The sequence below is a fragment of the Zophobas morio genome, unplaced genomic scaffold (assembly GCF_036711695.1).
Source record: "Zophobas morio isolate AGI-343-1 ecotype UQ-CSIRO unplaced genomic scaffold, CSIRO_AGI_Zmor_V1 ptg000024l, whole genome shotgun sequence".
Lineage (NCBI taxonomy): Eukaryota > Metazoa > Arthropoda > Insecta > Coleoptera > Tenebrionidae > Zophobas > Zophobas morio.
Window position 1 is genome coordinate 8234831 of NW_026972129.1, and position 17897 is coordinate 8252727.

General features: G+C 34.5%; 1 protein-coding gene across 3 annotated transcripts; it reads left to right on the forward strand.

Moving 5' to 3' along the window:
• Positions 1 to 323: 323 nt before the first annotated feature.
• Positions 324 to 17897, forward strand: LOC135135473 (nucleoprotein TPR). Of its 3 annotated transcripts, XM_064064536.1 has the most exons (14): positions 333 to 364; positions 421 to 654; positions 705 to 1480; positions 7003 to 7195; positions 7251 to 11180; positions 11236 to 11399; positions 11457 to 11636; positions 12178 to 12585; positions 12640 to 12826; positions 13115 to 13459; positions 13520 to 13621; positions 16998 to 17155; positions 17207 to 17432; positions 17490 to 17897. In XM_064064536.1, exons 2-14 carry the CDS (start codon positions 498 to 500, stop codon positions 17585 to 17587), a joined length of 6924 nt encoding a protein of 2307 aa, XP_063920606.1. In that variant the 5' UTR covers positions 333 to 364; positions 421 to 497; the 3' UTR covers positions 17588 to 17897. The 3 variants fall into 3 exon arrangements, with proteins under 3 accessions (XP_063920605.1, XP_063920607.1, XP_063920606.1); XM_064064535.1 differs by having other exon boundaries at positions 324 to 654; XM_064064537.1 differs by lacking the exon at positions 13115 to 13459 and having other exon boundaries at positions 324 to 654.

Consider the following 17897-nt stretch of genomic DNA (forward strand, 5'->3'; position numbering starts at 1 on the left):
TAATTATAAATAAGCGCTTCCTGCTTCATCATTCAATACTAAAAACTCTAAGGAGCGTTCTTTCTCACTCAGTAATTTATACCAAATAATAAAAATAATAAATTTATCATTGGTACGTTTAAAAAAGCGCAGACATCGATTTATATTACATCGTTAAAATAATTGAAGCTTTTTATGTACAAATGTTTATCTAAACATTTAAGTAGAGGAATGAAGTCAGAAAAAGATTAACAATAACAGAAATTTATTTATTTAAATTTACCGCTTCGCGTAGTGCAAGCATCGTAGCGCTTATTTCCCACAATGCAACTTGGAGCTAATTTCTCGCCGTTTCGTAGCATTTAGAAATACCGGGTAGTTTTGGGTATGCACTTATATTTGCATTGTTAAAAGTTATTATTGTGAATTTTCACTTAATAGTGTTGATAAAAGAAATACTCTTTGAAATGAAATATCAGTAGACAAACGGACTGAGCGCGATCGTGAGCGTAGGAAAGATGGAAGTTTCGTTTGTTTTTGCGCCTGTAATTTCGCAGGATGAATGGGCAAATGTACCGAACGAAATAGCTAAAAAGGTGGAAGCTTTCGTGGAAGGGAAGTTTGAAGAACTGATAACCTGCAAGGCTTTGTTGGAAACCACTAGGCATAATGCAGGTAAGTTTCTGTGCCATTGTTTAGTTTTGATACACACACGCCGTTTTTAGAGCAAGCGGCGGCAGATTTCAAAGTACAGTTGGATGCTGTTACCAAAGAGAACGAAGAATTAAAGTTACGACTTGGTACGGCTGCTAACACGATTTCTGAACTAGAGTCGCAAATAGCTCAAATCACTAATGATGTTACGAAGTTGCAAAGCACCTCGAATAGATTGGAGGCTGAAGCTGCAGAATTCCGCCATCAGAGAAATCTGGCGGTGGACGAGCGCGATGAACATCTTAAAATGTTGCAGAGGAGGAACAATGAAATCGAACGTTTACAGGCGGATCTTTCAACATTGACTAAACAACTGGAAGGGGCTGTTAATGCAAAATGTGAAGCTCTGGCGCAAGCGGATGAGGTAGCGTCGATGAAATTGAGGCTTGAGTACAGGGAAAAAAGAATAGAGCAAGAACGCCAATTATTGAATAGTCAGATTGAGAGCTTGACTGAAGATTTAAATGTTAAAACTGAAGAATTACTTAACATGCGACGTGATAATACTTCTCGTTGTATTCAACTTGAAACTAAGTTGACTGAAAAAAATCAAGAATTGATTGTTGCCAATGATCATATAAAATCTGTAACTGAACTGAACGATAATTTAGCTACTCGCAATGAAGAATTGTCTCAAAAGTTGTTGAGTCAACGGGAAAGTGATGCCAAGATGAATGACTCGTATCTTCATGAAATTGAAGCAAAGACAAAACTGGCTAATGCATATAAGTCAATGTTCGAAGAAAGTCAGCAACATGCAGAGAGTCTTAAGGATGCTTTAGCAGAGGTAAGTAATATAAGATTTTACTTTCACAAGTAGGAATTATTTATCTGAACATTACATAAATTTAGATTTTTTAATTATAAGTTTTTGGCGATAATATTTTTTATTCAATTATTTTTAAAATTCTGTAGATACATGTTTTGTTGTTTGGTGGTATTCAATTGAAAAATAATGCAAAATAGACAAATTTCGAAAGTGAGTGGGTAATTAGTAATAAATGAAAGTTTCAAAACAAAAATGGGAAAGAACAAGCAGGAGGAAATAATGGAGAATACTACGAAAATAAAAAAAAAAAAACATTTAAAATTATGCCAAAAGGTGAATGTTTGATTGCTGTTTGCATTGGTCTCTATATTGTTTTATACATTCCAGTATTAATTTTTGTAAAATTCTGACGTGACAAATATCATTCTATTCATTTTTAGTATCACTGAATGTACTAGTCACGGTCATTGTTGTATATGAATTTTAGATATAATTATAAGAAACGTGCGATTTTACATCAGTTTGATGAAATCCATAGGCTTTTTTTAGTTTGATAATTTTCAGACAGAAAAGTTTATAATAAGCCGAGTTTCGTTTTATAAATGCAGAAGAAGTGGAGTCTTGTTTCAAGAGTAGTCAAAATCTAGTTAGAAAAAATTAGAAAAAACTTCCGGACTTTTACAGAAACAAATCATACTTATAAGTTTATTTTAGAAATTTACTTTTTTTTCGTACCTCCAGTGTATCTGATCACTTTGCAGTCAATGAAAAAAAAAACTATATTAATAGCATACAAATTTGGGATTTTATGATAAAAATTGTAGATAATTTTTAGGCTAAAAACAGCACATGTGTTTTATTTATTTTTTTTTTTCATAATTTTGAGACCTTGATTATCTATAAATTCCGTCAACTGTTGTCCTTTAATAATAATTGATAATAGTTGATAATTCATTCAGGTAAGAGAATATAGCTGATCCTTTTTTCTGTTTAATCGTCGCAGAAAACACGTATCTAAATTTTCTCGGTGGTAGTAATACTAGTGGTTTTCAAAATGTCGAACTAAATTTATCTACTAAACGTTGTAAGTCCAAAATTGTTATTAACCCGAAGTTCAAAAACGATTTTGTTTTTTCGTACGAAAAACTTGATAATTTTGTGGGGGCTGTCAAGTCCCACAAAATTGTATAGCATTTGTATATTTGTATATAATCTGTATTTAATTACTTCCCAGTATCACCCCGAAACTTTCTCTTCGTCCACCTGCATGTCGTAAAACCTATCTTTTGTTCACCCTTCTCAGTAATACTTATCCTTTCCCAGATTTCAAAATACCTTCCAAGAACCCTTTAGACACAACTGTTTCCACCGCTTTCTACCGACTTTTCTTTTCATTTCAATTTCACAAACTCCAGGACTTCAACCGCCGTACCGACAACATCAAAATAAATACGCCAAAACGCAACTACTGTTGCAATCACCTGATCACCCCACAATTTTAAAGTGAACTTCTGTGTGGCAAAAATAATTCCATCTAACTACAAGGAACATATAATAAAAAAAACCAAAGGGTCTCTAAATCTTGGGAAAATACGTGTAAATACTCTATTTTTGACTTTGATGTGGAAAGGAAAGAACATTTCGACAATAGCAATAGCAAAACAAAGAGTCTCGCTGTCTGAGCTATCGCTAGTGAACTACTTGAGACTGTTTTTTAGAATCAATAGCCGAAACAGGCAAATTTTTGTAAAAGTTATGGTGGATGGTGATCAAGGTTTTCTAAAAATGTGTATGTCTGTCCTTCCTGAAAGAATTTTGGAAGAAAACAAAGAAAATTTAGAAGACATTCCCCCATCACAAAAAAGTAAGATGGAAGTGTTTGCTCAAAGACCAAATTAACAGCAGTGAAAAGATTAATAATGTTATGAATAGTTCCGAAAGTCAAAGAAACGTATGACAATTTGAAAATACATATTATTTGATCTAACAGAAATAAATATTATCCCCTTCAAGTTCGTGGCAGAAGTATTTTTATTAAGAACAGACTATAACAAATTTTGCAAACTCGGTTATGAGGAAAAATATGCCTTTCTTAAGAGAAAATGACGATGTGTACGTTGTTGAAAAATGTGTTATACCTGAACTACATATTTTGCAAGACTTCGTAAATCATATATTTTGGAATGGTATGGTTGCTCTCTTGGGCAATGAAAAAGCATTACTTTGGCCTAAAAAGTTGAAACTGTTACCAAAAAATTATCAGGGAGATGTTTTTGAAGGTAATGGTGGCTTTTACAGCTTTTACAGAATTGATAAAAATTAATAGATCCCGATATTCTTGGCACAATAGCTTTCTTACGGGTTATCCAAGCAGTGAATAAAGTTCTTGAAGTCTGTTTTAACGGCATTTAAAAAGACTATAAAGGCCACTGGCACATCAGGGACTTTAAAAATTCAGGTTGCCATTTATCATCTGAAATATGATTCACATTTTCTGGGCAAAAGGGGCCTTGAACCATGGCCAGAGCAAGCTGGAGATTCTGTCCAGAGTCTCTTCATTACTAGAGACGCTATAAAATTAAATTTCTTGGTGTCGATAATTATGACAACAGATTGAAAAAGGCAGTTGTAGAATTTTGTTTAGATCATTTCTGAACATTCTACTATTATTGGTATTTTTTTTAATTGGGTAAATCCCTTGTTTAATTTATAGACAGCGGATTTCTGTCGGGCTACGTCACGATTATAGGTGGGGACGCGCTGGATCGCAGGGACTCAGTAGCGGGTGATAGATAATAATCAGTAACCACTGAATTTAATCGTCATTTATTCCATAAATACAATTAACGATTTATTAATTAAACTGCTAAGTAAATGAGAATGGGGATTAACAGCAGATTGCAAGGAAGCAGTGTTAATCTAATCTCAAATAAACGAGGTGCAGCCCGTAACTGCAATGAATTCCCATCCCGTACGAGCCGTACCGAGTTTGGCCTTGCCTAGCCCGACAGAAATCCGCTCTCTATTAATTTACTATCATGAACAAGTTATTAAGAAAAAAAAAGGTGATGACGTCACTTCAAAATGGGTTTTAAATAGTATAAAGTAATATAGTCCTATACATGTAGTTTATGACTCTGTGTTGAGTTGTTACCCGAAACGTCCAGATTTTTGGAAAAAAAAAATCTAAATTATAAAACAGCATTTTGCAATTTAATTTTGAATCTGCAAAACTGAATGCTTTGAAATATTTTAAAATTATGATAAGCATGATAAATTTTTAATCAAAATATATTTACTTATCCCGTCCAAAAAATTGATGACGTCAGCTCAAAATTTTGCCAAATAAATTCTATCCTAATTGTGCAAAATATGATTGAGAAAATTTTGGGAATACAATACTGTTATTTTTAGTATTATACTGCACCAATCCAAGTTGATATACGTGTCCTTCCAAAAATGTTGATGACGTGATCACAAAATTGTTTAAAGAAAAAACTCAACTCAAAAATGCTGAATATGTTTCATTGTACTTCAGGAGCGATTATTTATTAATCTAGACTAACAAACGAAACAAAAAAAATCAACAATTACATTTTTTAAATTTTTAAGGAAAAAAGGATGAGGTTAAATTTAAAATTTTATAATTTTTAAACCTTTATTTACAATGCTAACGGAAGATGGCAACTGTTTCTAGCGTCATTTTTTAACTTTTGCCGTTAAGATATACTGTGAGGGGTCTGAAAAATAAGTCTCCTATTTCCGTTTGTCTATTGTCTGATTATGTGTTTGTGTTGATATTATTATTTATTAGACAAATAATCTCCGAAACGGGTGTACAAAATATCGATTCATATAAATAGATTAACGAAGGTGGAAAATTAGCGATTGTTGTCAGATTCATTTTGAACAATTTTTAAGTTTTTTTCCAATATTATAAATTGAAAATATATAGGTAAAGAGATTATACTTCCAAAATTATTTTGTATAACGAAAGTGCGATCGATTTCATGTGTTCAGCACTGAGTAGTGAATTAAAATGTAGTCAAAAGTTTAAAGACAAATTAAAATTTGAAGGCCCATGCCAGAATTTATAAAATAATTTTTTCTTTGCCCAATTTATTCCTAACATTAGCAGTAGTGAGTGCACCATTTTTGAATGATCGTATGTAATAACATTTTACAATTTAACTTTAAAACTACACAACGGAATGCAATTAAATCTTGCAAACAATTTAATGTTATCGTAATCATGGTAAATGGTTAATCAAAATTTATCTGTTTATTCCCCCAAAAACTTGGATGACGTCATTTAAAATTTCGTTGAACAAATGCCATTTAAAATGTAGAGAATGTACTTGTAGTTCATCAAACCATTCATATTTTTTAAATTTGCTTTACGAGTGACTCAAAAAAACAATTAATGAATGAAATAATTTATTTTATTGATCAAATAAAAAACGGTTCACTCCATTATCCCGGATATTTGAAAGTGCAGAACTGTAATAATTTTATTAGTCCAAACACGACACCTATTCAAAACGCAAATTGATACGCGTGTCATTGCTAAAATGTTGGTGTTGCTTCTCTACCCATACTTTAAGAGTCCGCACATATCTTTATTTAATTTATAAGGGATTGTCGGAGAAAACATATTCGCAAAATCAAATTTTATAATTTTTTGAAGAAGCTCATATTGTTGGACAGTACTTCAGGAGTACGGAAAGTTCTATCTAAATGACAATACATTGTCATTCAAAACAGTACATATTTACAAAAAATAATAGCGAAATAATTTTTGGCAGAAAAAAATTCAAAATGTAAAAACGTATTACTAAAACGAAACAATATTACATTTTCTAATAAAAGGGAAGGGATTAACAGATGAAATTGTTAGTAAAAGTTCAAATCAGTTGATGTAGTTTCTAAGTTGGATGATCAGACAAATTGTGGATAACATTTTACCATCTACGCATTATTCTTAAAATAAATCTAAAATTCCACAACAATCACTTCAATAGTTTTTGCAGATTATCTTTCTTAATAAAATCACAGACGACAGATAGACGGAAACGGCACACCTACTTTGTAATAGTTTGCTAAAGGCACACTATTACAAGCTTACGCTCGGGAAAATAAAAATGGAAATTTTATATTTGCAATGTTTAGTGACATGTGCCTGAATTATTAATAAAAGGAAAAAAAACATTTAAATATAAAAAACCGGCATATTTTATTATTTTTAGGGTAATTTTTGAGAGGAAGCACTATTAAACATCATTTTCTTTGTGTACGTTCACAACAGTTTTATTTTGGTGTACAGACACCGTTGTTGCATGTATCTACAGTGGCTGCAAAACAATTGTTATTTTTACATTTTTATTTTTATTTTGAAAAATAATTAAGTGCACTATTATTACAAATGAAGTCCAAGAAGTTTCTTTTTTAAAATACCTCAAGACCTCCTAATGTACAGTATATTGAGTTCTACGAGGTGGGATAATTTCTGCATTTTTAATTGAGTGAAATTATCTTCTTAGGTTCAACAGCTTTTAAAACACGCTACCGATCAGTATGGAGATCTAGAAACAAAACACAAAGAATCTGAATTAACTCATGAGGAAATCATGGCCAAAAAGAATGAATGCATTGCTATGTTGAAAAAGGAATTGGAGATTTCAAAGGAATTGGTTGAAAATTGCAAACAAGAACAGCTTCACAAAGAAATCGAAGGTCAGTTTATTTCTTGTCACATGAGTCTGTAATGTTAATATGTACTCTTTGATAGGTCTATCACCAACTGCAGCTTCCGCTTCTCGTTTATTAAAATCTGGAATGACAGTAACGGAGATTTACGCACAATATGTAACCATCTCTGAGAGACTGGTTGATATGGAAAAAGAAAATGCCCAGTTGAAGAATTACATTAACAGTATTGTGCATGAAGTCGAAGAGAAAGGTCCTCTTATTAAAAAATTGCGGGAAGACTACAGCAACGCTTTAGATGCAAATGAAATGTTGAAGAACTCCAATGAACAGTTGTTAAGTGAAATTCAACAGCTTCGTGATGCAAACGCTCAGTGTACAAGACTTGAAGATGCAGTTTCAAGGGAGAATGCCAGGTACAAAAAGGAAGTGGCTGACTTAAGTCGCCAAGTTTGTCATTTATTACAAGAAATAGAAAACTCACGTGTGGGATCTTCGTCGACGTCGACTGACATGGATTTGAGTGATAGCGTTAGCTCAGCTGATATAATCACGAAGAAATTAGTTACGTTCCACGACATATCTGAACTACAGAAAAATAACCAAAAACTGCTTGCGATTGTACGAGAACTAACCGAGCGTCAGGAGGAAGCCGAAGCGTTTGATCCAGCTGCGATATCCGATTTAAAGATGAAACTCGACCATTTGCGTGAATCTCAGAATGAACTTCTCGAAGAACGTGATCGACAAAATAAAATGATGATGACGTTAAGTAATCAGAGAGATATGTACAGGAATTTGTACACACAAGCTGTTAAAGCTAACGGAGAGGAAGTTCCATCTCAATTGGAATCTTCTTTTACGTTAAGGGATGCCGCTGGAGAAAACGATAAGAGTCAAAACGACAACGAGTCTCAAGGGGATGATAAGATCCAAGAACTGACTACCCAGATCGAGAACTATAAGAAAAAGATAGAACATTTGAAGAATGAGAATGAAACCTACCGAAAAGAGAAGACCGCTAACGAAAAAATACTTTTAGAGCAGCTTGAGGGAATGAGAGCAGAAATAAAAGAATTGGTCAAAGCCAATTGTAAGTTATCATCGCAGTTGGAAAACAACGAGGAGAAGTTCAAAATTGCACAGAATAACATTGAGATTTACAAGAAACAAATTAACGCTTTGGAAAAGCAGAATAAGATCTACAACGAGACCATAATTAAACACGAACAAGCTATAACATATCTAAAAGATGAGACGATGCAATCCCAGACGAAGCTATCAAGAGCCGAAGTAATGTTGGCAAACCTGCAAAAAGAAAATGCGTTGTTGAAAGATGCTGAGATGCGTTTAGTTCGAGAAAGAGAGAACATGAAGCGCGAATCTCATACCCAAAATATGATACAGACCAACATAGAGTTGATTAAAGCCACTTTGGAAAGAACTGATGCCGAAAGTAAGTTAAGGTTAGAAGCAAGATTAGACGAAGCGCATCGCGAATGTGCTGCTTTGCGCCGTCGCTTACAAGAAGAGCAAGATCGTTTTAGACAACTTACAGAACACTTGGAAAAGCAAACTGAAGTGGCTAAACAACGCATGACCGAAGAAAAAGAAGAAGCTGATAAGTTGAGGAAACAATTGGCCGACAACCGAGACGAATTAATTCAAAAAGCTAATCAAGTTGAAGACTTGACTAAGAAATTGAAAACATCTACATTCTTTATTCCAGAATCCAATGTGGACGGACATAAGATTTGTGAATTGGAGCAACAGTTGGGCGACAGCAAGGCGGAAATCGACGCCTTAAAAACAAAATTGAAAACGACGAAAGAAGCGTCAGAGCAGTATTGCAATGTTGCTAGTACTGCAGAAAATCAAATGAAAATGTTAATGGAACAACAAAAAGAATTTGAACAGAAGATTGAAACTCATAAGAATACAATAAAACAGTTGCAAGAGAAATGTGCAGAGCTTGAAGGTGAACTTTCTCTTCAAATGGACGATCAAGATATCGCCAGTGCAAGCACCCGAAGTAAATCGCATCAGTTAGAAGAAGAATTGAACGTCAAGACTATGGATTTGCAGACTGCACGAGAACAGTTGGAGAGTACAAGAAATGAAAATAAATCGCTAATAGAAAATTTGAAAGCGGTTGAAAACAAATATGCGAGAGAAGTAATGTTACATTCTACAGATCTACAGATGTTGACGGACATGAAAGCCGAGCTTGAACAGATGACAAACGAATTAGATGAAGTCAAGAAGAATAGAGACTGTGCTGTAGAAGCATTGAACGAAAACAAAACTAGTTGGGAAAATCAAGAGAAGATCATTCAAAAAGAGAGAGAAGAATTAGAAAAGCGATTTAAAGATATAGATGCCCAGAATAGTTTATTGTTGGATCAGATTCAAGCTCTCAACACACAACTATCTTTAATTCAAGCGCAAGCAACTTCCGATCAGTCAAATCAGTCAATTGCGGACATGTCTTTCAATAAATCTTTGACCGAAGACGAAGTCAAGTCATCTGAACAATTGTTAACAATCATCAGATACTTACGTCAAGAAAAAGATATATCCGTAAGCAAGGCGGAAATTATTGAAGCCGAGTACGAAAGATTGAAATCTCAGTTTGAAGTTCAGGGTAAACAGTTAGCTGAAGTTAAGGCAGCTGTTGAAGCAGAACGGCAAAAGTCGGAAGTGTCCGTTGTAACTGCGGCTAAACACGCTGAAGTATTACGCAAAGTCGAAACTTTGAACGCAATTACTGATAGCAATAGAGCGTTACGCACAGAACGAGATTCGTTGAAGGCGCAGATTAACGAATTGAAGGAGCGTGCGGATAGTTTAGCTTCAGAATTGGCACCAACTCAGGAGAAGAATAGAGAATTGAGTATTAAAGCTGAAGCAATGCAAACTGAAAATATTTCGCTGAGGTCCGAATGTACCAAGTGGCGACAAAGGGCCCAGATGTTGATTGAAAAATCCAACAGAACTAGTCCCGAAGACTGGAAGAAGTTAATGAACGAACGTGAAACTCTTGCTAAACAATTAACTATTGAGAGAGGTAACGTAGCAAAATTAACTGACGAAGTCAACACACTGAAACAAGACAAGAACAAACTCGAAGAACAACTGAAGAGCTTACGGGCACAAATTAATACCCAGTCGGAAGAAATAAGCCGACTGAAAGAAGAGTCCACATTATTGCAGAGTCAGGTACAACAACTCACACAAAGCGTTGAACAGTCTCAAGATACCAATAAACGTTTATTGGAAGAAAATAGGGTGCTGACGGAACACACTGCTGGAAAGGATGTGAATATTACTGAACTTAAAAACAATCTCACTCAGATTCGCAAAATTGCCAAGAAATATAAGATCCAGTGCGAGGATCAGATGAATGAAATTAAAACCTTAAGAGAGGAAAGAGAAGCGAAAGAGAATGAACGAAATTCTAGCGAACAACAGTTGCAGGAACAGCGTAGTGAACTAGAAGAGAGAATTAATCAAATGGAACAGGCAAATAAGGAATCAATTGAAAAATTAAATGTGCAGGTGACGTCATTAACAGAAGAAAATGAGAATTATAAGAAAGAAATAGAAACTCTCAAACAGGGTGCTTTAGATAGAGAAGAAAGGTTTAAGAATCTGTTTAAAAACGCTAAAGAAAGAATAGTAACATTAACTGAACAGGTCAACACTTTGAAAAGTCAGCTGGGCAGTCAAGAAGGACCAGTTTCAGCAAATGATAATGGAGAGGAAGGTAGTTCTTCCACCAGTAATAGTGATCTTTTAACGAAAATCGATAATCTAGAAAAAGAGAAGGCCAATATTTTGGCTGAAAAGAGACAAGAGAATGAGAAGTATGCTTCGGAAATTGAAACTTTGGCGCAGAAAGTTACTCAACTACAACGACAACTTGGTCAACAAGGTTCAAAACCTAGTACTAGTACAGGCTCTGAAAAACCTGCTAGTGAGCCTCCAACTGCTAACATTAAGCCTATGGCAGGTAGTAACATAGTACAAATTAAAGTTCTTTGCTTTTCTACTAATTACTGTTTTAGGTCATTCTACTAATACTCAAACTCAGTCTGTACCGATACACCCATGGCGTAGTGGCGAGACTCCATTAGCTAGTATTAGACCAATGTCACAACAAGTGAGAACTGTTACTGTTTTACCAACAAGTCAAAGTCCTAGCGCGGTTATGGTTCCTCCACAGCAACAGGTAAACAATTTGTTGTAGCACACTAACAGTAGTTTGACGATCTAATTGAAATCACAGGTGCACACTACAGGATCAAGTACAATAGAGGCACTTTCTAGTAGTAGCCCAACTAGTTCGCACACTGATTATGTTCCTGCAACTAGTTCGGCTAGTCCTGCTATGCTGGGACCGCGGCAAGTCGTTGTTCCTCCTACACAATCATCCCAAGATACTGAAGATGAAGAAGCTAATATGCAGGTATGATTTATTAATTTTTTATATTTATCTGAACGCAGCGAGTGATTGGCGGTGGAAACGGTGCCTTAAAAAATAATAATAAATTTGTTTTTAAATGTAACTCGTATTATGTCAGCCTGACTATAAAAGTACTTGACTTTGTTAAAAATTACGAAACATCGATATAATTTGTTACTTTTCAAATTAGTACATTCGGTTTCACGTTTGGAGAAAGAAAGAAGGAAAAGCATGGTATTTAGCGTGAGATAAAAATGTTTGTTTCATTTTATTAAAAAAAAAGTTTGCTTGTTTTTGTATGCAAGTTACAATAATTATTGTTATGAAATTTAAGGTATAATCAGCCTAGAACTTTCTCTTTACTCGTATAACACCACAACAGTTTTTTTTTTTTTTATTTCTTTATTATCATCTTTTTGGCAGTTTGGTGAAGTTTTTCATCACGTATCTTTAAAAATCAATATCTCGATTGTTTGTGGAAATTTAGGAATGCGGTTTTCATCACTGTTTTCAGCTGAAACATTCTATTATTTTATATCTTTAGGTACAAACTGCTCCTCAACAACAAGCTGTAGCTTTAGTACTACCTAGAGTAGAACCACCCAATAGTGGGCCTACACAGGAACAAGGAACGAGCAGCAGCAGCAGTTCTAATACTGTTACGACCACACAGGCTGGATTAAAACGTCAAAGAGATCCTGATACGGACACAGTAGATGATCAAACTAAGGTACAGCAGCAGAGTAAAAGAAGTCGGGTTCAACAAGCCGGAACTGTAAGCGACAGCGGTTTAGAAGTGGAATACCAAGTACCAACTAGTAGTCAGAGAGATCACGATGACGATCATGTCATAGTTGTGGAAAGTGATGAAGAAGGCGGCGCTGATGAAGGTGAAGGAGCAGACGATGAACCAGATGACCCTGACACGGAAGGGTATGACATGGAAGGGATGGTATGTTGTTACAAGGAAATATTTGTCAGATTTATTTAATTCACATTGATTTAGGAACAAGATAATTACGAAGATGCCGATTGCCAAGACGTTGAAGATGAGGAAGGTGGAAACGAAGTCGAGGTGATCGAAGATTCTAGCGAGGTACCAAATCAGAGCGAGAGGTCTGTTCAGGAAGGTACTTCTCAAGAAGAAATCGTTGAACCAGCACAACCCGAAGCTACTAGCAGTGGAACCGATGGTATGTCCAATAGGTGTATCTTTGGTGTTGGTAGTAAGTAAATTTCAATCAGTAAAGGAGGATTATTAATGGCAGGTGTATTTTGTTAGTTGTTACCACAAGAGTACTTTAGTTGAATTTTAGTTTTATTATTACTGTGAGAATGTTTCAGTTGCACCCTCATAAAACTTTCTGACAGATATAATTATTTTGGTCATTAAATATCAGTCTGTAGAATAGGTGCACCTTTAACGTTCTTAAAATACATTTATTAGTTTATGTTTAATTTTTTTTTAAATTTGCTTTAAGGGGGCCCTGGTGGTGTAACCTTATCCCAAGCCTCGACATCAGTGTCCATGACAATGCCCTGCTTCTCCCGAACCAGACCTATAGCCCCACTCCCATCCAGACAGCAGCAATCTCATCTGTTGTTGTCGCACGGCCTGGAAGAAGGCGGCGATGATGGTATTGTGCCATCAACGCCTACGTTATTTGTGCCGAGAAGATCTGACGGTTTCGGTGAGGCCGTTAGTTCTCCTCATGTGCCCACGAGCGGGAGGTTTACTTTTAACGAGTCTGTTCCTCCGAGCACTGCCGGTTCTAGTGAGGTCGTTCCCGAGCAAACTTTAGAAGTCACAAATATGGATGAGAACAGTATGGATTGTTGCACCAGTGCCTACGGTATTTATTAACGATTCTTCTCCTTTGTTGTAGGCACGGGCAGAAGTGTTCCTAGCACACCCTTGCAAGCGTCACCCCAGGAAGCTGTTCCAGGAGGGGAAGAGCAAGGTTCCAGTCAAACGACGCAATCAGACGGTAATTGAAAGAGTTCTGTTAGTTTGGTTTCAAAATATTGGTTAATGTTTCGATATTTCTAAAAAGGAAATTCTGGTTGTATCTAGAATTTGATCCATCCCAATGGGAATTTGTTGAAACGAACGCCAAATTGATTGTATTTTTGCGTTAGCAATGTTAATGTTAATAATATAATTACATTACTTTTTAGAACTTTAATTTGTTCCAATATACGCTTTTATTTTGACGGTAACATATTGAAGACATTACGAAGTTAAACATCAACAAAAAATTTTCGGTGTCGTGGATGTGTGTAACGTGTTTGTGTCAGTTAATTTTCTGTAGGAAAATAAATGTAAATATCCTGCATCATATAATTTTTTAGTTTTGGAGCTTGTAACTCTTGCAAATTTATTTATTTTGTGAGGTTTCTGCCAAAGAAAACGTAAATGGAAAAATAACTTCGCAAAAATACTTTGGATTGTTTATTTTATTTGACCGTTGTTGTAATTAACATTACAATTTAACACTCTCCATTCTAGCGTGTTTTGGTGTTTGAACTAAGTGTAATCAGGATGGTTCCGATATTTTGGGTGCCATTGTGTTTCTTGTAGCGGTTTGTCTTGTAACGAACTCGGATTCATATGGAGTAAAATAAAGTATTTTTATGACAACCATTTTGATGTAAAAGCCATTTTGGGAAAAGTTTGCGAAATGTGGGAAACATGAAAGAAAGAAGCACCAATGCAATTTAATTCTTTACAGTGTATCTGAACCAAACTTGGAAAATTTATGGATAACAAATGTCACCGATTAAAAGTTATATTGAACAGCTCTGACGGTGTATACAAAATTTCAATAATTAAGACAAAAATTATTTTTATGTGTCGACCATATCGCACAAGTTGGTGAAGGCTGGCGTTAACAATAAAACAATTAAATTTATTCATAATGTTCCGAAAATTTTTATCAAACCAAGGCAAAAAAAGAAAACAAATGCTTGAATCTTTATTACCAAAATGTGTGTAGTCTCGACAACAACCAACAATTTATTCAGATATTTTACCCCTGTATGAACTGTGATATTATATATTACAGTTGAAAATTCAGTTAGTGGATGACAATCATCTTTCTCTTAATTAACTTACCACTAAATATATATACTTATTTCTTTAAATATTACTTACCTAGGTAACCTTAAGCCTGTTTACCCTTGAGGGTGTCAGGCGGGTGGTTGATATTTATTGTCTTGATTTCCTTTTCCATGCTCCCTTCCATCATTTTTTGCTTGTGCTTGTCTGTATAGCTCGTTCCACTAAATATCCTTTTCTGCAACAATTTTAACTTTCTCTTGTTCAACTTTTTCTTGGCCCTTTTCTTCGTTTTTTGTTGATTATTTTATTTTAATATATTCTTTGAACTGAACTATATTCTCCCATTCGCATTATGCGTCTCAAAACCGTGGTCTCAGCTATCTTAGTTGTCATTGTCATTGTCAACATGGTGATTTTGCAATGAGGTGAATCTAGATATAGAACTCGACACGAATATTAATAGTACCTTTATACTTTTTCAAGCAGTGTACTTAGCTTTAAGAAATACCTTAATTCAGACATATGTCGAAAATTCTAGAAAATTACGTTGTGGCTGGATACAAGTTCGGTGACAGGGTGATAGGTTTGATGTAATGAACTTTAGACCAGTTTGTATTATTCTTGTATTATAAAGATTATTAGAGTCATTAATATCGAACCGACATACTACATTTCGATGTCATCAGCATGGATTATTACCTGGTCGTAGTATTGCTTCAAATCTTGCAATTTATACATTTTATATTGTCAATGTTTTAGGACAAGGTCATCAGGTAGCTGCAGTTAATACAGGTTTCATCGTATAGTGTATTGGTCTTGCTAAAAAAACTTTGCTTTGCGGGATTCGAAGTTGGATCATTTATAGACATATTGTATTTATAATATTTAACACAAACACAACTTGTTCATCTAAACGTAACTCACCGTCTCCATATGAGGTATTATCTAGGGTTTCCCAAGGCAGCCATTTGGTGCCCATTTTGTTCTCACTGTTAATCAATGATCTGAAAATATTTTCGGTTATTGACGATAAAGAAAATGTCCTGTTGCTTCAGAAAAATCTGAATTTTACATGTATCAAATTCAGTGTGGCAATAATAAATATATCCTAAATAAAAACAGATGTAAAATTATTACTACGATTTTTGTTTTTAAAGTTAATGTACATGGTCATACAATATCAACTTAAAGAGATCTCACCATGTAAATGAAATAAAGGTTTTCGTTTATGTGACTTTATTAAGAGACAAACTAAGAATTTTCACAATATGGAAACTATCCAAAAGTTATGTATTTCATTAGTAGGAATCCCTCCTGGAAATGGGAAAGTAACCTAGTATCCCTTCTATGGAGTCCATATTTTGAGCCTAGAAAAATTTCAGAAATTCGTTCCGATTTAAAATAATAGCGTGATTGACCTCTGAGCATTACTACAATTGTTTACATGTTTAATACGTAATTCTGATGGATTCGTGAAACCCGTTTTCAGAGAATTATTTCCATAAGCTCTTATTTTACACGTAATGCGTTACAGTGATACTTTGTTTTGCCGTTTTAAAACCACAGACTTCGTGCAATTCTAGTTTTAATCACGGAATAAATGAATAATTTATTTCGTGTTGCCACTAACCACAAATAACAAGAAACATCAACTTTTTTATCGGAAATGAGATACAGTCAAATCAGTTTTTGTCGAAAAAAAATCGATGAAGTTTCTTGGGTAGTGTATAGAGTCGTGTAAGAAGAGTAGAGTCACCATAATGACCTTAGTAATACCAAAAGAATAAGTTCTGAAATTTTTAATAAAATTAACTTGACAATTTTACAAAAACTTGTAAATTAGTGGTTAGTGCCAGTTCTTAAAATGCAAAGTTAAAGTAGTGGTACAATATTTTATATTTTCGAGAAGCAAAAGATTGCATTTTTATTAGTTATTAAGGGGTGCAGAAAATTCAATTATTTTTCCAGATATTTAATATATATTTTAGAAATTATAAAATGTTTATTTCTGCAATTTTGTGTGTATTTGCACTGTTATTAAAAGAATTTTTTATGATATTTAGAAAATTCATGTAAAAATCGATTATATAGGCAAAATATCTCGATACTAATGAGCACAATTCAAACGAAATGAAACTTGAAATAAATATTTATCCTTTTGCGACACCACAAATAAAATGCGTACCTTTCTATTTTGTGCAATATTGACTTTAAGATTAAAACGTTTTTAAATATTGACGATGTTGGCGTCAATTTATAACGCAATTATGCACAACTTCCATAGAAATGTATTATTTTTCCAGCTGAAATACCCTCCATCACTGTGAGTGGAGCTGACGAAGATGAACCTCCTGCAGAAGGAAGTTCAGAAGAATGTATGGGCCCTCCAAGCGTCGCTGGAACATCAGCCGAAAGTGTTCAGGAACCAAACCAAGCCGAAGAAGCTGAAGGCTACGATGGGGTATTAAGCATTGAATAAAATTTGGGTTCTGAAATTAATTCTTGCGTTTAGGTTAGTTCAGAAGGGGAAAAGCAGCCTAGTACTGAAGACGGAGGGGAAGAAGAAGGCAGAGAAGCCGAAGCATCTCCTAGTACAAACACTAGGTCGAGGTCAACGCGCGGCTCAGGATCAACAGCAAGGCGCTCTGGTAGACAGATGTCTAATCGAGGGATGAATAGATCCGGGCCTACACCCATCGTATGGGGTGATCAAAGGAATGCACCTCAGCGGCATTCAGGTTAGTTTCAAATTTAAAACAAACAAGATAAGCGTAAAATAATGAATGATTTGATAGATGGACCAAGAGGAAGACCTAATATACAGTCAAATTATTCACCTAGAGTAGCCAGACGTGCTAGAGGTCGAGCCCAACGACCATATGGAAGATTTTAAATTTCATTATTTCAGTTAATATTACCATTCCAACTAATGTACGTTCGACATTTATATATAGGATGTAGAGTATTGAAATAGTTTTCTATGTTTTTAGATATTTTTTTTATATTCAGTTCAATGTAAAAAGTTTTATATTTAGGTAGGACTTAAATGTAAAAATGTTTAGTATACTAAAGACTTTGACTGATTGGAAATTTAAATATTCATTTTTTTAATTATTGAATTTTCGAGGAATGTTAGCTAAGCTTTGTGTTATTTTCTTTAATTTAGGAATTTTTCGTCAAAAAATAAAAGAAAATTCAGTGCA

What these genes read in the sequence shown, in the direction of transcription:
- LOC135135473 (XM_064064535.1), top strand. Translation starts at nt 498, where the DNA reads ATGGAAGTTTCGTTTGTTTTTGCGCCTGTAATTTCGCAGGATGAATGG. An exon ending in ATGAAGAAGCTAATATGCAG is followed by an intron (nt 11,637 to 12,177) that starts GTATGATTTATT and finishes TTATATCTTTAG; the next exon opens with GTACAAACTGCTCCTCAACA. An exon ending in GGTATGACATGGAAGGGATG is followed by an intron (nt 12,586 to 12,639) that starts GTATGTTGTTAC and finishes ACATTGATTTAG; the next exon opens with GAACAAGATAATTACGAAGA.